The 22,951-nt window shown below is 37.6% G+C and overlaps 1 protein-coding gene across 3 annotated transcripts in view; it reads right to left on the minus strand.

The window, feature by feature from the left end:
* LOC126336982 (ATP-binding cassette sub-family A member 7-like) overlaps nucleotides 1–22,951 on the minus strand; it is a 585,480-nt gene that overhangs the window by 215,637 nt on the left and 346,892 nt on the right. For all 3 annotated transcript variants that reach the window (XR_007565029.1, XM_050001219.1, XM_050001217.1), the window contains exon 33: nucleotides 11,601–11,769. Coding sequence is in view for 2 of the 3 variants with exons in the window: in XM_050001219.1 (XP_049857176.1) it covers nucleotides 11,601–11,769 (169 nt within the window). In the remaining variant the exon portion in view is untranslated. The remainder of the gene's footprint in view (nucleotides 1–11,600; nucleotides 11,770–22,951) is intronic.

Below are 22,951 nucleotides of genomic sequence, written 5' to 3' on the forward strand. Positions count from 1 at the left end.
GGCTACTTACAATTTGTACAGAAACCAGATGGCAGTTATAAGAGTTGAGGGACATGAAAGGAATGCAGTGGTTGGGAAGGGAGTGAGACAGGATTGTAGCCTCTCCCCGATTTTATTCAATCTGTATATTGAGCAAGCAGTAAAGGAAACAAAAGAAAATTTTGGAGTAGGTATTAAAACCCATGGAGAAGAAATAAAAACTTTGAGTGTGATGTTTACAGCTTTCCCGGCGTACTGATTGTTCCATAAAAACATGGGAGAACTGCCAGATATCAGTAACGTCCTGCCACGATATTTCGGCGCAGAGTCTTCTGGCCATCTTCAGGTGAGTGCCACTGTAGTAGTACCGGCGAGTAGCGCACGCTGAGTAGCGCAATATCATCTCAGTACGGGTTTAAATAGCGGAGCTCAGCACGTACTCGTCAGTACTACTACAGTGCCATTCACCTGGAGATGGCCAGAAGACTCTGCGCCGAAATATTGTGGCAGGACATTATTGATATCCGGCAGTTCTCCCGAATTTTTATGGAACAAAAACTATGAGGTACACTGATGACACTGTAATTCTGTCAAAGACAGCAAAGGACTTGGAAGAGCAGTTGAACGGAATGGACAGTGTCTTGAAAGGAGGATATAAGATGAACACCAACAAAAGCAAAACGAGGATAATGGAATGTAGTCGAATTAAGTTGGGTGATGTGGAGGGAATTAGATTAGGAAATGAGACACTTAAAGTAGTAAAGGAGTTTTGCTATTTGGGGAGCAAAATAACTGATGATGGTCAAAGTATAGAGGATATAAAATGTAGACTGGCAGTGGCAAGGAAAGAATTTCTGAAGAGGAGAAATTTGTTAACATCGAGTATAGATTTAAGTGTCAGGAATTTGTTTCTGAAAGTATTTGTATGAGGTGTAGCCATGTATGGAAGTGAAACATGGACGATAAGTAGTTTGAACAAGAAGAGAATTGAAGCTTTCAAAATGTGGTGGTACAGAAGAATGCTGAAGATTAGATGGGTAGATCACAAAACTAATGAGAAGGTATTGAATAGAATTGGAGAGAAGAGTAGTTTGTGGCACAACTTGACTAGAATAAGGGATCGGTTGGTAGGACATGTTCTGAGGCATCAAGGGATCACCAATTTAGTATTGGAGGGCAAGGTGTAGGGTAAAAATCATAGAGGGAGACCAAGAGATGAATACACCAAGCAGATTCAGAAGGATGTAGGTTGCAGCAGGTACTGGGAGATGTAGCATGCAGAGCTGCATCTAACCAGCCTCAGAACTGAAGACCACCACCACAACAACAACAACAACAACAACAACCAGCAAACAAGTTTAGTATGTTTTTATGAACAATTAACTTTATTTGTTAAACTAATCAGTTGTAGATGGGATATATTATTTAGGCTTGCTGCACATATGATCATTGTAATGTTAGTATGTTGCTAATGAGCATCACAGACAACTTTATTATTTTTATTTCTTATTTTGAAGTGATAATAACTGGAGAGAACAATCATCCCCACATTAGACAAGGAGCCACACATTGATTTTACTGTTAGTGTCACAAGTTTTGGAAGGAGCACATCCCTGGAGGGCCTCAAGAGTGTGATGAGTAGTATGCTAAATATCAAGAATCTTACAAAGACACAACAGCTGATGAGCTTTTGAGACCTCTCAATAACAACAGAAGTGTAAAATGGCACAAAACAACAGCAGGACTCAACTTTACACATTCTAATCAGAAAGCTGGCACCTTATAAGAAAACTCTTCACAGATCCAAGGATGTCAAACACAGTAACATGTGTGAATGGCAATGTTGTTGGAACCAGAGTAATGGGGATTTTGAAAACTCACCATGAACACACACAGTGAAAAATGAATTGTACATATATGGGTCTCATCTAAAACCACATCCAGACTACTCACATGACTTCTGCAGTGAGGAATTTGATATAACCTTGAATACACTAAAAGGTAAACAAAGCTGTTGGATTTTATGGCATATATGCACAGTTTCTTAAAGCCATCAGACCTAAAACAAAAATGTGGCTCATTAGGTTTTTCAATGACATTCTGAGAACTGGCAAATTACCGCAGCCTAAGTAGGCTAAGATAATCACTATTCTGAAACCAGGCAAACACAGAACTAATGCTTCACACTTCTGACCAATATCACTACTCAACATGACCTACTATAAGTTACTAGAAAAGATTATTCTAAATTGCATATAATATGCCATTTGTAAAATCATCCCTGTTGAACAAGGTGGCATTAGGAAACATTGGAGCTGCAGTGCTCAGGTTTTAATATAGAGAAGCTGGATTTTGATGAGGTCTCAAATCAGCTGCAATTTTTATGGCTTTTAAGACAGATTATGAGACAGGAAAGGTTGATGTTGAAGATTACTGAAATCACCCCCTTTCAAAAGCTGGCATTTCTAGTGAGCAACATGCTCTTTGCCATGCGTTTTACAGTGTTCCTGAATTGATAAGCTAGCAGATGGAAGACTAAGTAAAGGCGTACCTCAGTGATCAGTTCTGGTCCCATTCTGTTTAACCCATATATCCATGACAGGCCAAGACAGAATCTGTGAAAGTCCAGTGCAGGTTACTTGCATAAGTCTTCCATAGTTCAGATCTTACACACTGTAAGCCTGTGCTGACAAAATTGAGTATAACTTCCATAATAAGAGACTTCAGCCTAACCCAAATAATAAGAGGTTACTGTGTTATAAAGAAGTTCAAAGGAAACTACATGTGACTTTTGACAGAATCAAAGTACTCCATAATTACAATCCAATATATCTAGGAATCACATTAGATTGCTCTCTGACATTCAAACAAAAGTGCAACAAGCTATCTAAGAAACTTGGCTCAACTGTAAAACTACCTATCAGTATTGCCCGAAGCAGTTGGTGAGTGGATGCCGATGCTTTATTCTTTGTTGCACTCACTCTTGTATAGTCTGCTGGTGAATATTTCGCACCTACTTAGGAAAGCAGTGCCCATACAACAAATGTTGATGTGACTCCAAATGCTCTGGAATGGCCAAATTTGGAAATTTCCATTTGTGTGTGTGTGTGTGTGTGTGTGTGTGTGTGTGTGTGTGTGTGTGTACAGAAATGCACCAAGTGTGGAACTTTGAAGAATGTCTCATCTTACAACTTGCTCCTTTGATGTATACTTACAGCATTTTTTGTGGTTGTTAAAACTTCTTGTATTCTCTCTGAGAAATATGCTCCCAACCACTCATTGACTTTTCAGAAAGTTCCATATTGTAGCAGTTTTCAAGATGTGGCTGTAAAATAACAGGACTATTGCTGTAAAGCACTTTATTTCAAAAACACACACATTTATTTATTGTCACTCTCAATATACTCCCCTCCTCTATCCGTAAAATGCTCCACACAAATTTTCCATTGATGGAAACAGTGCTGGAGGTCTCTCTTTGTGAGTGCCTTGATAACGTGTGCCGATTTTTCTTTCACTGCTTCAACTGACTGAGATCTTGTCCAGCTATTTTTGCTCTTAATGTTGTTGGACACTTCCACTGCACAGAGTGGAAAAAAATTTCTGGATCATAAGCGAAAAACCAAGATTCATCAAGTTATTATTCTTTTCAAGAAATTATGTTCTTTTCAATGGTATTCAAAGTGAGAGTACAGACATTTTCAAGAGCTTCATTTTATTTGATTGTGATAATGTCCAGCACCAGTTTCACTCACACTTTTCTCATGTGAAATTGGTTAATTTGTGTTTTTTAAGTTGAAGGGCATCCTGGGCAAGGGTCACCATCACCGTCTTCTTCACCATCTTGGAAATGCTTGACTGAAAAACTTGTGTACATCATAAACAGTCTTCACCATACATTTCTTTTAGGAAAAGGTACATTTCAGTAGCAGTTTTTCAAAGTTTCATGTGCAGCTTCACAAGGATTTGTTGCTCTTTTATTACAATTATCATTTTTGTGGAAAAACAAAATTACACGAAAAAAGGCCACAGCCACACTGATTTGTCTACAGACACCAGAGTCAACTGAAAAGGCTTCATGCTTCACAGCCATTATTTGTTCGTCTTTGGTACATGTGTACTTGCTCTGTGACAGCATCAGTTCTATTATTTTATAGCCACACTTCGTGTCCATAAGTAATTCATGGTTTATGAGAGTTAAGGCTTTTGTGAGATAAAGGAAAACCACTTTTGTATCCTTTCTTTCATTTAGTACACTATAAATTTCATCTCATAATGAATATAATGACCTGTTTATTAATCTCTCTTTTTGAAATCCAAACCAATGGGGGTTCAGTAGATAGCTGCTTTTCAGGAACTTAATAAACTGGTCATACACTGTTTTCTGAAGAACCTTTGATATCCTTGATAGGATTGAGATGGGTCTGTTGTTATTGACATCACTCCTTTCACCTTTTATAAAGAGAGGAAACACTTTGCCTTGAAAATTCTGAGTGATTTGCCTGACAGCAAGAAGCAGTTTATTATCCCAGACAATGAATAAGACAAATGATGCCAGGTTTGCCTGAGAAGGTAATCGTATATGGCATCAAAATCACAAGTGCGTGCAGAGTTCACCTGGTGTAATTGAATCAAGAAACAATGTTTTGGAAATAACTCTAGGGTGTTGTCTTGCAAACGTCGCTATCTGCTGACTCAGGGATCGAGACGTAGCTGAACGATTCATTACAGCCATGCGGATAAGATGCCTGTCATCTCGACTGCTAGTGATACAAGGCTTTTGGGATCCAGCACAGTGTTCCGTATTTCCCTCCTGAACCCACCGATTCCATATTCTGCTAACAGTCATTGGATCTCAACCAACACGAGCAGCAATATCGCAATACGATAAACCGCAATCGCAGTAGGCTACAATCTGACCTTTATCAAAGTCAAAAACACGATGCTACGCATTTCTTCTCCTTACACCTGGGACCCCTGATGTTCCTGATCTATAAAAATGACCTGGGTGACAATCTGAGCTGTTCTCTTAGGTTGTTCGCAGATTATGCTGTAATTTACCGTATAGTAAGGTCATCCGAAGACCAGTATCAGTTGCAAAGCGATTTAGAAAAGATTGCTGTATGGTGTGGCAGGTGGCAGTTGACGCTAAATAATGAAAAGTGTGAGGTGATCCACATGAGTTCCAAAAGAAATCCGTTGGAATTCGATTACTCGATAAATAGTACAATTCTCAAGGCTGTCAATTCAACTAAGTACCTGGGTGTTAAAATTACGTACAACTTCAGTTGGAAAGACCACATAGATAATATTGTGGGGAAGGTGAGCCAAAGGTTGCGTTTCATTGGCAGGACACTTAGAAGATGCAACAAGTCCACTAAAGAGACAGCTTACACTACACTCGTTTGTCCTCTGTTAGAATATTGCTGCGCGGTGTGGGATCCTTACCAGGTGGCATTGACAGAGGACATCGAAAGGGTGCAAAATGGGCAGCTCGTTTTGTATTATCACGTAATAGGGGAGAGTGTGTGGCAGATATGATACGCGAATTGGGATGGAAGTCATTACAGCAAAGACGTTTTTCGTTGCGGTGAGATCTTTTTACGAAATTTCAGTCACCAACATTCTCTTCCGAATGTGAAAATATTTTGTTGAGCCCAACCTATATAGGTAGGAATGATCATCAAAATAAAATAAGAGAAATCAGTGCTCGAACAGAAAGGTTTAGGTGTTCGTTTTTCCCGCTCGCTGTTAGGGAGTGGAATAGTAGAGAGATAGTATGATTGTGGTTCGATGAACCCTCTGCCAAGCACTTATATGTGAATTGCAGAGTAGTCATGTAGATATAGATGTAGATGTACACAAGGCATCACAACAATGTTTCACCAGGCAATGCCGGTCAACTGCTGTTTGTGTATCAGAAATCGGTTGGAAACTTTCCTCATGTCAGCATGTTGCAGGTGTCATCACCAGTGCCAACCTTGTGTGAATGCTCTGAAAAGCTAACCATTTGCATATCACAGCATCTTCTTCCTGTCGGTTAAATTTCGCGTCTGTAGCATGTCATCTTTGTGGTGTAGCAATTTTAATGGCCAGTAGTGTAATTCTTAGGGTCACAGACAGCACTACCCTCATTCTTAATGTACGTTTTTGAGTGACACTTGCTTTTTTTCCCAAATGTCTCATTGACAACTTTCCACATGACTTTAAATTTGTTTCTAGAGCTGAGTCTTGTAGACTTCCAGTACTATAGCTTCTTGGTTTCATGACTAATCTTACAGAGAATCTTATACAGCTTGAAATAGTCATGAAATAACTTATTTTCCATAGTTCTGTTGTATACAAGCAACTATTTTTTTATTTTTTCAACATACCTGTATTCCTAAAATTAACCATTTATTCCAACGTTTTTTGAACTGGTGCTGCTTGGATGTGAAACTGATTGGAAATGCTACATCACAACAACACTGAAGAGTACCCATCAGTTCATCTACCTTATTGTCAACGTTGTTGTTGTCTTCAGTCCTGAGACTGGTTTGATGCAGCTCTCCATGCTACTATATCCTGTGCAAGCTTCTTCATCTCCCAGTATCTACTGCAACCTACATCCTTCTGAATCTGCTTAGTGTATTCATCTCTTGGTCTCCCTCTACGATTTTTACCCTCCACGCTGCCCTCCAATACTAAATTGGTGATCCCTTGATGCCTCAGAACATGTCCTACCAACCGATCCCTTCTTCTGGTCAAGTTGTGCCACAAACTTCTCCCCAATCCTATTCAATACCTCCGCGTTAGTTATGTCACCGTTACAGACACAATAAACAAGTCATCTAGTCAGCTTTATGGGGCAAATGTGTGAAAGTTGCTAAACTGTTCTTGCTGCCCACTGATACTCATTTCTACACATGTTTTTATGCTTATGTCTGCTATTCTGTGTCTGGCACAGTTGCATTCAACATCAAACAATTCTGATCTGCTATACCATTGAAAAAGTTGTTTAATGTGCATAATGAAGACCTGTTGGTATTAACAAAAATGCTGCTTTAGCAAAGGAACTAGTAGCTCTTATGCTTGTAGCCTTGTGGTTCATTTCTTCCAAGTTGAAGGATTCACTAGTTCTTGTCAACCTGTGGAATTTTTGAAAAACCTATATTAAGATCACCACATAGCAAAATATTAGGGTACTTTCGGATGTAGCAGTGTATCTAGCTCTGAAATGAATACAGATATGCTACCATTAGAGATCGGTAGAAGTGCAGTATATAAATAAAACCTTCATCAACTTAATCTCATCTGCTACACATTCAAAATGTTTTGTAGTTCAGTCATTTAGTTTTAAGTATGGAACTGGAAGAACTAAACAGTAGCCTCTCTTTTTGTCACATCTCCAGAAAGTGGTAGCTTGGAAGGGAAATAAAGGCAATTTCATACATTTGAGCCAATGCTCAGCCTACACAATGCAAATCTACAGTTTCTGAACGGTTTTCTAAGGATATATGCTGCTTTAAATGGCTGTCTTTTTTTATGATTTACAGATTTGGAAGAAAACGTGAAATTCAGATTTTCTTGCTTCTAGTCAATGCCACTCCCACTCACAGCCAACTGTAATGAGGAGTGGGTGGTTCATAAATTTTAAATCATTGGGACATGGACTGGCTTGTATTCTTATCTGTACTAAGTTTGGATGCTTGTTGAGGCAGATACCAAAAATGCTTAAGGCTTGGCAGATTTCTGTTCATAGTGATTCATCTATTAATTTCTAAAACTCTTTCTACAAAATGTGATGCATCTACTGGCATTGATGGAACAGCCTTTGTTTATGTTGCTACGAATTCTGCTGTGTGTGGTGGTGATGTTTTAGCTGATGGTTCTGGTATTGTCTCTGCGGTACCACTACTTCTTCTGTGTGTAGTAATGTTTTACTTGCAAACTTCCTGTTTTTCCTGTCTATAAGTAAAAACTCTTTTCAGTGATGAGGAGAAATAATTTTCTTGTCATTTGCTTCACTACACCCTGTTGCTGCTGTTGATTATTTGCCTTTTTTGCATTTTTTGTTGGCTCTGCTGATGGTACTGCTGCTTCTACCTCTTTTAGTAGTTGAAAAATATCATATTACTGCCTTGAGCTACTGGTAAAATACTTTATTTATACAACCAGTTTCAATCATCTGAGTATCATCAGGTTAATAAAAGTATTCACATCATGTTAGGTGAAATATAAAATCATTATCATCAGGTGATAAAACCATGAGTAATATACTGTCATCACACCATAATATGAATTACATAATTCATATTACAATATGATAACAGCATATTATTCGGATTTTATTACCTGATGATAACAATTTTACATTTTGCCTAACATGGTACTGTGAATACTTTTATAAACGTGCTGATAATCAGATGACTGAGACTGGTTGTATCAATAAGATATTTTACCAGCAGCTCAAGGTGACAATATGACATTTGTCAAATATAGAAAAGTTGTGGGGCACCAACTCGAAAAAGTATATCTTGTATAGATCATTCTCTGAGATGAGACAGCAGAAGTAAATAGTCTGAATCACATGCTAGTGACAACACATTAGCAGCCGCTGCCATGGATAGACACAAGTGTGCAATTCTTTCAGTACAGGCTATTGTCGCCTTGTGATCTACTGTTAAATGTGTCAGTGAAATAGTGTAAGTCAGTGAAATTGTGCAAGTGGAATTTGTACACTGTAAGTAAGGAAATGTAAGTATTATTATTTTTGTTTAACACAAGTTTTTTGTTTGTGTTTTTTGTCTTCTACTTCTTTTCTGGTGTTATCTTTTCTGTTTCCTCCAGTGTTTAACAAAATTTTAAGTTCTACCAAAACTGCAAAACATAATGGCATTCTCAGTCCATCTAAGAAATGAGTGAAGGGAACAGCATTAAGCAATTTCGAGAAGAAAATGATCCAGCATTTGTACAAGGTAGAATGAGAAAACATAGCTCCCTATAATCACAATATCAGTCACTACTGGAATGCCAACTCACACAAATAACTGGGAGTAACACTTTGTAAGGATATGAAATGGAATGATCACAGAGGATCAGTGGTGGGTAATGCAGTTGGTAGACTTTGGTGTATTGGTAGAATACTGGGGAAGCACACTCAATCTACAAAGGAGATTGCTTACAAATCACTTGTGTGACTAGTTCTAGAATACTGCTCAAGTGTGTGGGACTTGTGCCAATTAGGACTAACAGGGGATACTGAATGCATACAGATGGAACAGCATGACTGGTCACAGGTTTGCTTGATCCATGGGAAAGTGTCACAGAGATACTGCAGAAGCTGAACTGGCAGACTCTTGAAGACTGACGTAAACTATTCTGAGAAAGTCTACTAACAAAGTTCCAAGAACCAGCTTTATAAGATGACTCTAGGAATATACAACAACTCCCAACATGTTGCTCACATAGGAATCGAGAGCATAAGATTAGAATAATTACAGCACACAGAAGAATTCAATCAATCATTCTTCCTGAATTCCATATGTGAATGGTATCGTAAGAAATCCTAATAACATGTACAATGGGACTTATCTTCTGCCATGTACTTCACAGTGGTTTGCAGAGCGTAGATGTAGAAATGTGATTTACATCCAACAACATTAACAACAACAATAACTTGCTAAAACTTACATTCCACTGGGATCAGTGGCTCATCTCGACACCAAGTTCTTCGAAAACAAAGTTCATCTCATCTTGAAATCACCACAGAATGACAGGCCACAAAAAAAGGGTTGACAACTTTGAGAGAAATGCCATTAGGGGGCAAGTGCACCAGTTTTTCTTTCACAATCAGCTGCCTACCACTGATATAGTCCTTGCTTCCGTTAACGAAGATCCTGATCGGCCGGACTTCAGAAGCAGAGCATTTTACTCTTTACTGAAGGAGATAAATTTCAGGTATATTAATCAAGGGTGCAAAACTGTGCTAATTGACAAAGAAGAGATCAGTCTATGGAGAAGACATTATTTAAAGACAATAAAATCAGAACACCGGGAGGTAGGAAAATTTATAACTTGGACAAAACATGGCTAAATGTAGACCATATGTGGAATAAAATCTGGATAGATGATTCAGTATCTTCAGCTAAGGAAGACTTTCTGTCTAGGTTGTCTACAGGAAACAAAAGCACCAGCTGGGAAAGGAAAATCACTAATAACAACAAGTATTGGTAGTGAAACAGATTTTGCTGATGAGAGTTTGTGGACTTTTGAGTCGAAGAAGATTGGTGTCTATCATGAAGAAATGAATACCAAGTTTTCGAATCTTGGTTTTCCAAAGTTCTTCCTCACTTTGAGGATTATTGTGTTATGGTACATGATAATACACCATACCAGATCTACAAACCAGGAAAAAAATCCAAACACAGGCTCCAGTAAACAGACTATTATAGACTGGCTTTCATGTAAAGAAAATTCCATTTGAAAATGATATGTTGAAGCAAGATCCGCTGGCAACCGCCAAGGAAAATAAACCAGCTTATAATGTGTATGCTGTGGACACTATGGCTGATGATTTAATTGGTACTATTGTTTTGGTTCTGAAATTATTATTATTTTATCTTTTTTTCCAGATTCACCAATATTCTCTCTTCAACCACTGAAGCACAGACAATTTGTGTGAAATGTACACACTATTTAGCTCACATTTTAAAAATGTCTGATGATTTTCGAAAATTGATTACTGGCACATAGTACTTCTGCATTTACATGATTGTCTCCCTAGATCATGGTGACATGGAATATTCACAATTAGAACATCAGTATGTGTATGGCTTTTCAGTCACTATTCAGGACTGTGTGTAGTACTGGTAGTTTCATTTTTGTACGCATCGCTTGAGCCTCCAAGAAGTATGACAGTGTGTACATCAGGCAGATTTTTAACCTTTTTAGACACAATTATTTTCTTTATTTCAGCAAATGCGGCTTCCAGTTTCACTATGCCAAATAATAAAATGGATGAAATGAAATGGTCATGTGCTGTTTATTGGCCAGGATATCCCCTTTGGGATTCAGTCGCAGTATTGCAAGTCTTTTTATCTGACACCACTTTGGCCATTTGTGTGTCTATGATGATGTAAATGATGATGAAAGACACACAACACCCAGTGCTCTGCTGAGAATCGAACCTGGGTCCCCTTGTGTGGTAGGCGGCAACGCTACTGCTGCACTACAGAGGCGGACATAAAATGGATAATAAATGTCTTTAAATAACTGTAACACACAGTGTTGTGGCATGGTGAGAATAGAATATAACATGTACTTCAATGGTGATTTTTTTTTTAGATTATGTTATTTGCCATTTAACAATACTTTGGAAGAAACAGATTACACAAATGTAAGGTTTTATTTTGCTACCAATATGTACCTACAGCATTAAACAGAAAATATATCTTGACACAGTAAGCAAATTTTTCCGTTTTAAAAAATAACTACAACACCGAAACTTCCAATTCTGTTTAGTGTGATGCACACAAAAAAGTATCATACAATTTATCAGCTAAGGTTGATACATATGACACATGTGAAAAACTTGGCGCAAAATGTGAAACATTATAAAACAATGGAAAAAACAGAAACATTACCTTTATTATTTCTTGTGTTTTCATAGTATCATCACTATTATCCCCTCCATTTGTAATACTGTTGTTTTCAAATATAATCTTGTTGAATGTATTATTTGTAAGTGAAAGTCCATTATCGAACTTGTAGTTATGGACAACATCAGAAATTCCAAATGTGAAGCCTCCATACCTAAAAAGATAGGGTTGTTTATTATGTGAGTTTTATAGTAATACAGCCCTGAAGAAGCTGTCAGAAAGCTAAAATGCTAAGGCAGCATAAATTTTAAAAAATTTCAAACAGACTCGATAGTCACAAACCGGAATGCTGCTGAACAAACAGTTAATGATTGTGAGAAAATTAAGAACTCCAGTAGAAAGATATTATGTCTCAAAACATGTTTTAGGAACACCAATTATAGGAATGCAATTTTTTCTTTAATTTCATAAGAATCTTTATAAAATTTTCCCAAATTTATTTATATACTTGGGAAAAAATCTGGAAGAATTACACTGTTAACAGTAAACATCAAGCTGCTGAAGACTAAGCAGAAGAAGGTGCAGAAACCCAAATTGTACGAGACACACAAAATTATTTTATTATTTGAAAGCTTAGTTGCCTGTAACTCATAAAAAGCTGAACCTTGTGTTAAATAATCTCTGCTTGGGTAAAACTTGTAATTTTGAATGAAAATTAAGACAATTTTAACACAGTTATGGGTTCTATGAGGCACAGAAACACACAACAAACACACACAGTGCACTTGCATATCTCGTGCTCACACTGTAGATTAGGTAAACTTCACAGCACAAAAAATATGGTGGAGCTAAAACTTGAACTAACCATCACATTAAACCAGTGCCGATTACATTATAAACATACAGAACACTTCTGATAGTGAACTCAATTGAAAAATTAACACTGCCTTGATGGCCGCTATCGACAGGGGATCTCAAGTTGATTCCGTATTTCTAGATTTCCGGAAAGCTTTTGTCACCGTTCCTCACAAGCGACTTCTAATCAAGCTGCGGAGCTATGGGGTATCGTCTCAGTTGTGCGACTGGATTCGTGATTTCCTGTCAGGAAGGTCGCAGTTCGTAGTAATAGACGGCAAATCATCGAGTAAAACTGAAGTGATATCAGGTGTTCCCCAGGGAAGCGTCCTGGGACCTCTACAGTTCCTGATCTATATAAATGACCTCGGTGACAATCTGAGCAGTTCTCTTAGGTTGTTCGCAGATGATGCTGTAATTTACCGTCTAGTAAGGTCATCCGAAGACCAGTATCAGCTGCAAAGCGATTTAGAAAAGTTTGCTGTATGGTGTGCCAGGTGGCAGTTGACGCTAAATAACGAAAAGTGTGAGATGATCCACATGAGTTCCAAAAGAAATCCGTTGGAATTCGATTACTCGATAAATAGTACAATTCTCAAGGCTGTCAATTCAACTAAGTACCTGGGTGTTAAAATTACAAACAACTTCAGTTGGAAGGACCACATAGATAATATTGTCAGGAAGGCGAACCAAAGGTTGCGTTTCATTGGCAGGACACTTAGAAGATGCAACAAGTCCACTAAAGAGACAGCTTACACTACACTCGTTCGTCCTCTGTTAGAATATTGCTGCGCAGTGTGGGATCCTTACCAGGTGGGATTGACGGAGGACATCGAGAGGGTGCAAAGAAGGGCAGCTCGTTTTGTATTATCGCGTTATAGGGGAGAGAGTGTGGCAGATATGATACACGAGTTGGGATGGAAGTCATTACAGCATAGACGTTTTTCGTCGCGGCGAGACCTTTTTACGAAATTTCAGTCACCAACTTTCTCTTCCGAATGCGAAAATATTTTGTTGAGCCCAACCTACATAGGTAGGAATGATCATCAAAATAAAATAAGAGAAATCAGAGCTCGAACAGAAAGGTTTAGGTGTTCGTTTTTCCCGCTCGCTGTTCGGGAGTGGAATAGTAGAGAGATAGTATGATTGTGGTTCGATGAACCCTCTGCCAAGCACTTAAATGTGAATTGCAGAGTAGTCATGTAGATGTAGATGTAGATGCTTTCAATACAGATACACGAAAAAACTACACCATGTCATTTTGCAGAGTTTCAGACACAGGAAGAGAGGTGGAACCAAAGCTGAATAGCACTAAAAGTACTCCATGCTGCAGTTGTTACTATAAAATCTTTGTAGTTTGGTAAAATAGCTGACAGGCTGGAAGGCGACCTTCCGATACAGAGTTCAGTTCAAATCCCACTTTTCTTAGTTACTATTTCAATTTGTAGGATTTATGAAACTAAGGGAATGAACAGTTCACCGTTCTTCGTAAGAAACTTTTGGCACAGCATGTGGTGTCTTTAACATGTGATAATTAATCCACATGCCTCCAACTTCAATTACTCTCTGTTGTACGTGAGGAAGGGAATCTACATCTCCTAGGCAGAAAGAGTCTTGTCTTTTGGTCACGTCAGTTTTCTTCTACAATCTGTTTAGTCAATGCCCATACATTTTCTATGGTGTTGAATCTGGTGCTGAATGAGGAAGTAGAGAAGAGAATTCTTATTCTGTCCTGCATATCACTCCTGCATCATTGCTACCATGCATACCAAAGTCTAATTCTGATTCACAAAGGGCTTTGCCACCTACACGATACACTGAATGGTATGATATATAGTATGGTATATTGTAAATTTAATGATTTTGTGATAATAATATTTACTTAGTAAAACTACAAATTGTCTGCTTGTTTATTTTTTCTTTTGTACTATTCGTGTTGTTGAGATCTGGTAAGCGCTGAAGGCATTTATTTGCACAGAACAGGAGCATCGTGTTTCCAGATTCATTACTCACATGGTTGACAGTCATTCAGCACAACAAGTAGCCTGAAGCTATACACACCTCTTGTGTCCATTATGACTGTACAATGAAAATAAGTGAATTATAAGAAATGTATTGAACATTGTGACAAGCTATCTACAGATTTTCAGAGGACCAAATTCATTACCTTTTCATGACTTTCCATTACCTCTTTAATTACATTCATGTATCTCTCACTCTAAAAAATGTGCATGGTACAATGACAAAAACACTTTATTACGAACCTGAAAGCTGAACTAATTGAAAGTCAAATGTAATAATTCTTATATCACTTAACCTGTATGTCAGCATGAATAATGTAAACATGTATCACTTGTAGTAAACCATTCATCAAATACTACAGAAGCACTAAACTCACACACAGGATAGAAAAAAAATCACATCAATTAAAATAGAAATTTTTTTAACACTGTAATGTAGTGAAATGTTACAATTTTGCTTAAGACAATATAACAATTTTGAAGAAACAAAATTAAAGTCAAAGTTAAACTTCATAGAACAAGATTCAGTATTTAACATTCTTAGCTAAACTTGAAATTTTCCCATCTAAAACTTCAGTTTCTTCTTTTGCCTTTTCTTTAATCATTCTTTTTTTAATTTTTGAGCTATCTTATTTCTACAACAGTTCTTCTTTTAAAATTGGTCGCTTCATCAGATTTCTTCTTTGTTAAGGCATCTAATTTCTTTGATGGAGCATTCTTTACAGCTAATACCATTGATTTTACGATGTCTACATTCAGTTGTTTGCCACTATTAAGTAAGAAATGTATTTTTTTCTAAGTTTTCAACTAAAACTTTTTGTTGATAGGAAAGTCAACTGCAGCATTTCCATGAAAAATGCATAACAGCTTCTGCGCAAACTTGATGAAGTCATTGTTCACATTTTTTCAGTAAATTCATCAAAAAGTGATAAAGTTTGTTCTTTTTATAAGTGAATTGTTTCAGTTGTTTTTCAGAATATTCAAAAAATTTTAAGTGACCTCTCTTCGCTATGTCTGCTATTGGTGGAGTCAAATTTTTTTGACACAAATTCTTCCAATGTCACTCGAAATTTTCTCAAAACATATCTCTGCCTCAACATGAGCCACTTTCTCAGCAAATTTTGGATACAGACTTTGTAAAACACCTATGCACTCATTTCTGAAAATAAGGATATTTTTTTCCGTATAGTTCTTGCTAGCAGCAGTGGCACCAAATCCAATATCTACATAATGACTCGTTTTATGATTACATGCTTTGGAAATGTCAATAAGAAGTAATGTGCTGGAATTTGTCACCACTCCGAAAACAGTTTTTTTATGAACGGAGAAGTGATTCTATACATTAGATTAAACAAATCTTTGAACAAAAAGGGGAAGAGAGAGTCATTAGACTGATGCATAATTAAAAGCTCCTCAAATTTGATTGATAATGTAATAAGACACTCGACAGGTGTGACTTATAGTTGGCGAGTAGTACTAAAATGGTGTGGGAAACGTTATGGCTGGTGAGAAATTGATTTTTTTCTGATAGTCCTTAACATCTTTAAAATGAGGTTAAAATTACAACAGTTTTATATTAATTATTAAAAATCTGTAAAGAAATGTCTTTCTAAAAACATATAATTTAAACAGAAGTGGAAGTGGACAGAGTTAAAGAAACAGCTATCCTAAGTGACATTCTTCCAGCAATGACCAAGATGGCAGCAAAGTCATGGGTGGGGCTATAATTTATATGTCATTTCCACTAGGCGTATGCACTAGAGTCCAGCATGACTGAGTAAGCGAGCACAAAATACGGGATGGGGCGAGCACACCCTAACTGGATAGGCTGCCCGCACTAGTTCTAGTGACCGAGCATAGAAGCTGTGACCGAATATGTAGCACGTAACTTCAACCACATTACATGTGTCATTATCCGTGTGAGACTGCAGCCAGTACGAGCTTCTCATTTGTGGTGTGTCTCTCTCTGTAATCATGCAGTGCGAGGAAACCAGTGCAGTAAGACGTAAGATTGAAACCAATGTTTATGCATTGAAGAGACGGGAAGGTCTAAAATGCCAAGTATGGAGCACATTTTTGTTGGTTGTAGACGAAAACAGTGTGTCTACTGGGTACGTATCGTGCATAAACTGCTCCACATTATTGTGTTTCCAATCGGGAACCACACATTTAAAGAAACACAGTTGCAAGAAACCTCACAAAGACACAGCTCCTTCAGGGATACAGGCAGTAATAAAAAACAGTATTACAGCATAGTGTGTTGCAGTGTGTGCGGAAGATATGAGACCTTTTAATGCTGTTTGTGGTGAAGGTTTCAGAGAACTAGGCCAAGCATTAATACATCTAGGTGCGCATTATGGAGAAGTTAACGTGGCAGATGTCATGCCACATACCTCTACTATAAGCAGACATGTCAAGGAACAGGCTGATGTAATATGAAACAGCACAATGCCTTCTGTTATTGTAGAAGTTATTAATAAAACATGTGCTGCGACAGTTGATATGTGGACTTATTCGCATAATCAGGTGCACTATTTGACGCTTACAGCACATTACATTAACACAGATTGGTCTCTTGTGATCAATGTTTTATTTACAACAAAATTCCCGGACGTTAGGAAGATGGGAGTAAATATTATAAAAGAAAGTGCTCTATGAATTTAGCTGTGTTACGCACCCGTTCTTGGAAACTTAACTTTTGTATTAGAAGAGAGAAAGAGAGAGAGAGATAAATACATTGTGTGTGTGTGTGTGTGTGTGTGTGAGAGAGAGAGAGAGAGAGAGAGAGAGAGAGAGAGAGAGAGAGAGAGATGCTTTGGATTTGTACAGTGCAGTGCAGCGAGCCAGGGCGAGGCGAGGTGAGACGTCAGCGGTGACCCGTCATGCTCAGTTATCCGCGTGTCCCTGGAAACCGGACATCAGTCATGGGGCGAGTACGTGACCGAGCCGAGTCGTATGGGGCCGGACACTAGCGGCTTGGTCGCCCCGTCAACAGGCGAGCTGTGACCGGTCAAACATTGAGCGTTGCAGCACTCTAGTATGCACCACATATAGACCACATATAGACAACAAAGCCACACCTTCAAATTTCTCCATTTGTACCTGCCCATCAAGGTTGTAGTTGAAACCGCAGTATTAGAGGCTTTGCTAATGGAGCTTGCATAGACAGACATACAAGTTCCCAACAGATAACAAAGTATTTTAAGATATAAAATTTTTTATCACATAGACTGCTGGATACACTTTTGGGGGTGGTACTAACTTGCTACTGCCTTCTGCAGCTGTACCTGACTGACACACTTAATTCACGATCACCCACTCAATTACAGTTTCATTACTTTCATGACCATGTGACAAAGCAAACTAGGATCTTAAGAAATATAATACCAGATCTACCTTTGTGCTTAGTTTTGTGTATGTCATCAATTTCCTAGTTTATTTAGATTATTCCTATTTAATATCTTTTGTTATAGGGAGAAATCAGTATTTGTTTCTTAAATTCTATTGTTGACTTATAAACAAATATAAATTCTATAATAATTACAAAAATTTGAAGGAACAACTAATAGCATTCTTTAAGTATTTATTTGGCTCTGTTCGAAAACGTGTTAGCAAAGCCAGCCATTAATTAATTCCAAAGTAATTGCCAGGTTTGTCAAAAGTATTGTTTGTATAGCTATATCTGTTAATTTCATCATTTATACAAATAATTTGGTCTTAACCCTAGTGGCACAAGAAACTGTTAAAAAGAACCAATTTTTCGATGTATTCAGTTAATTTAATGAGTTATGTTTTGATTGTAATTTCTGTAAATTAAACATCAGACAATGTATGGCTTCAGTACTTATTGTTGTGATGATATATAAAGGCCAGTCAGTCCATGGCCAAAAACAGTGACAGTGTCTGTTCAAGACGTAATGTATTACTTTGCAAGAACTGTGTGGTTAGGTTTTTACTGCTCATAGATATTCAACATTAAACTATTGTAGCAGTATGCTGATGTTTGTCTACAAACTATTAATGAGGCTTATCAAAAGTTAAACAATAGTGCACTGTCAATATTAACTGTGTAATACTGGGGGTTTGTGAACAGTGAAAGTAAAGAACTGTGAAATGCAATTGTGTCAGCTACATCATTTAAAGTAGCCAGTGTTAAACTTCCACCCCCCCCCCCCCCCCTACTTTTCAGTCAGTAAAGTAACAAAATATGTTGACACTGAGCAATGAAGTATGTCGACACTGAAGACTATCAACGAAGAAATAAAGCAGGCAAATGTTACAGCCACTTGTTCATTTTCATTACTTTCATGACCTGTAGACACCCTATGTGAACAGTTTATTTTTTATTTTCTGGTCACAACTGAGTCACATTCCATTTTATTAAATTAGTGAAAGTTTTTATTGTACTGTAACCTCTAGTGGCTAACAAACCTTGCGGAAGTTTCTGTGACAGTAATTAATAGTCATAGAGGAAACCATTTTATTTGTTCACAGAGATGGCATCAGTTGAGCCACATTATGTTATTGTGAATAATCTGTGAACAACGCACCTTTTATCTCTGCTGAGTGATTTCGACCTCCAGTGTTATACAAGTGTCAATTCCATCTTTGACAACAGACAGACATATCAACTTGGGTGTTTGCATGGAAATTGCTTCCTAGTATATTATTACAGGCATGAAGAGATGGCATACATGTATAATGATGCATTTAGTTTTACTCGTGTTTTTTAAGACTTTAAATAACTGACTAATAATACAAATTAGTCAGTATGTATAATTTTCATATTAATACACTGTACATTTGGTTTTATTATGAATAAACAGCATTAACTATAGAATTGGTGATCCTATAGTGCTGATTACTTCCTCCAGATGACACTCTGGACCTCAGTTAGTGAATTTAACTAAATTTTAATGTATTTTATGAGGCTGGCTGTAACATAGAGTATGAACCATAAATGAATATAAACTTGTTTCTTGATTAGTTAAATTTAAAAGATAAATATTTAAAAATGAAGAACCAAAATGAAATGTATGTTGTCCCTCGTTGGCTGACAGGGATGCCTCAGGCTCTGGAGCCCCTCCCCCCCCCCCCCCCCCCCTCCCCCTTTCTACCCCACATAACGCATGGCTGCTTAGCCATCAGTTACAGTGACTGAGGCCTCCACAGTGGGTCAGCCATCATCGCCATCATCCAGACAGGTAATGATGCAAAATTTCAAGTATAAGTTTTACATCATTGGCATCTCTATGTAATATAGCACTTTTACTTTTGTTATTATAATGAAAACTCTGATGATGGCTCATAATTAAAAGGATCAAACTGGGCAGAAGTTGATATTGGATGCGATTAAGACAGTTTTTAAATAAAATTGGTCCACACTGGTGAGCTAATGGCAGAAAATTCTACAAAAGACTTTCTCAGTTGGAGCCAGTTTTATCATCTGTGCCAAAAGAAGTGAGCCTCTTCTATCCAAGACCATTCTGAATCTACTGTAAAACAACAACACAAATTTTTGACTAGTTACACAGTGGTTGATCTGACCCAACTGCCAAAGTGACAATTCACCTTGTAATTCTAAGTTTGACAATATGCACAAGTTGCCAGCACTGTAGGCAGTGGTAGTTTTTAATATGAAGTTTGTTGCATTCAAGAAGTTTGGCTGGATTATTTTTACGATGTCATCACTAGGCCAAGTGCCAGCAGACTGTTGTGTACGGTTGGGCCATGTCCTGATGTGAGTCATGGAAAAGACATGACTAACATGAGGTGGCAAACGACCAGCCAATAAGCAGCTGCATGGTTTCCCAGGCAATGTCTTGGCAGGAGGGGGGCTTTGTGAGCAAGGAATGGAAGCCATCATGGGCCAACAACTGAAATATTATGCTTAAAATATTGTATATTCACGTAAACTGTTAAAATTACTTGCAAGTGTGGTAAAGAAATCCAAAGACACCTTTAATACTGGCAGGAGCTATTGACTCCAACAAAATTATCACCAAAGTTGTATGACATTAGGTTTAGAAAGTATTACTGTTTAAACATTTACCGTTTATAATTACATTATGACTGTGTACAGACAAGTTAAGGAAACATATGGCATGCCAAAGAAAAGGTACTGACTTCAGCTCCATGGTGAGACAGTGTGGGGATGCAATTAATGCACCTATAAATTATTAAGCAAATCATTATTTATTTTATTAAAACATTCGCCCAAACAGAGTCCTCCGCATGAACACAAATTATTAGCAGAAGCATTTTCCACTTGAAATAAGTACAATGTAGTCATTATTAGTGCAAATACAGGTTGTTATGATCGTTAATGTTGACTGTGTTTGGACTAACAAGTACAATGCTGCTACAGCATGTGGAAGCCAGTCATGCGTTTGACTTGAGCTGGGCTATAAGCTCAATACAAGAATTCCTTCTGATAACCACATTTTTGCTTCTCCTGAAAAATGTTTGGTGCTGGACATAAGAGTTTCGATTTTATCGATTCATGTAATTTATACATTTTATGTCGAAAGCTATTTGATTAATGAGTGTGGTATAATACATAAGAAACTGTGAATGTATGTATATATAAAAAATGAAATTTGATGGAATTGTAAATATTGTGATACTTTGGTACAAGGAAGGTTTAAGTGAACAGGCAGAGCTTGGGGCTTTTTTGCTGATGATTCCTGAGCCTTTTTGTTCATGGCTTGGTGAGATTTTGGGCATAGTGCCACTTATGTATAGAATGCAATTTTTCAGACTTTGCATAAATTTCTGTAATCACACTGGATTTTTAGAGACACCATTGTGAACATTGGAATTTTCATTAGTGGCAGACAATGTCGGTGAATGTGAATAGAACTTTTCATATGTAGCTGGTGATTACCATAGTCACTTATTTGCAGTATGAACTTTAACAACAGATAGTGCAGGGAACATTGCCTACTGCTCTGCTTGGTTACTCACTGTTTGTTTTACTTATTTTATATCAGTGATCACACTAAAATGTATGGCCACAGTTCATACACAGTTTCTTTGGTTACTTTACTTGTAATATCAACTCTCATTGGGAGAAATGTGTTCGTTGCTAGCGTGACTAAGTTGAGAAATAAATATGCAGACATGAGGAATAAAGACATAGAATGATAATAAAGTTTGTTTTATTTAAAAAGCTTTAAGAGTTTTCACGTAAATAATTTGGTGCATTACTTTTCAGCATGCCATCATATATACAGGGTGTACTCAGAGATCTTCGATACAACAGAAGTAAACAAAGTAATGAAGAACCTGGGAGAAGATACTTATCAAACACTTAGTGTGAAAGATATCACCATAACAGAAACTTCATCAAGTGGTGCCAGGACATCATCATAATGCACAGGTCAAGTGAATGCTTAATGATGTTTGACAAACTTCCATATCCTTTATCAATGGCACTCGTGCGAGACCATCAGGACCTTGCTTCATTAATATGATGAATCGTAAGAGAAGAGATATGAGATTTATGTTGCCTATTAATTTCAAACAAAGGCAGCCAAAAGCAGCAGTGTTGAATGTTGAACCCAGTTTGGAGGAAGCTTACAGCTCAAGTAGAGGTTCTTTGATCATTGGCACCAATCTTTAGAGGGCAAACCTTCAATGAAAAATGTAGTCAGAAACCTAAAACTTCCGCTGCAGTCATCAGACAACATCAAAGTTTCTCAACAAAACAAACAGCTGGTTCCCTTACTGGTTCGATCACTTAGCAGAAAATCGGAGATTTGAAGAATGGAGGCCAACACTCCAGTAAGTTTCCTTGTGTGGTCACCCTGGGCAAGTTGTGCACTATTGTAAAGAAAGAAGAAGTGTGTTTGATAACCATTATACCACATAGTGTCAAACAATGGGCAATTCTATGCATGCCAGGCAACTGCAGATGACTGCAGCTGACCAGTGAGACAAAGCCTGTTGACATACCATGGTAAACATCACTCATTGTGTTACAGGCATTCTCCATTGCCACACAGAAACTTCAATTGCTCACCCAGCTGCTGAAATCAGGAAAACTGCAGAAGCTGATGACCTAGGAAAATATGATCGGAGATCCAAATGGCACTGTTCTGAAGGTTGTAAATAGAAAACAAACACAGCCCAAAATGAATCTCTCTCTTGTTAGAATAACTATCAACAACAGAACAAAACCCTCTGAATTTCTCATTTTACCAGAATGAAGTCATACTGTCCTTGGATGGGACCTCTTGCATCACAGACATAAACTGTGGAAGACTGGATTTCATGACTGGCAAACTGATTCCAACTAGTTCAGGCAACACAGATTGCTTTGAGTGATTGTCTACTACTGAAGACACCTATCTTGCCATCATTAATGAGATGAGTTCTAGTCATTAATGAGATGAGTTCTAGTCAACAGTCTGCATACTCAGTTCAACTTAGAAGGTAACAACCTGGATTTTTCCTCTGTGGTGCAAGTGCTGCTCCCCACAGTCAGTTTTCTTGTTGTAATCTACTTTAATGACAAGT

The sequence above is a fragment of the Schistocerca gregaria genome, chromosome 2, assembly GCF_023897955.1.
Source record: "Schistocerca gregaria isolate iqSchGreg1 chromosome 2, iqSchGreg1.2, whole genome shotgun sequence".
Classification (NCBI taxonomy): domain Eukaryota; kingdom Metazoa; phylum Arthropoda; class Insecta; order Orthoptera; family Acrididae; genus Schistocerca; species Schistocerca gregaria.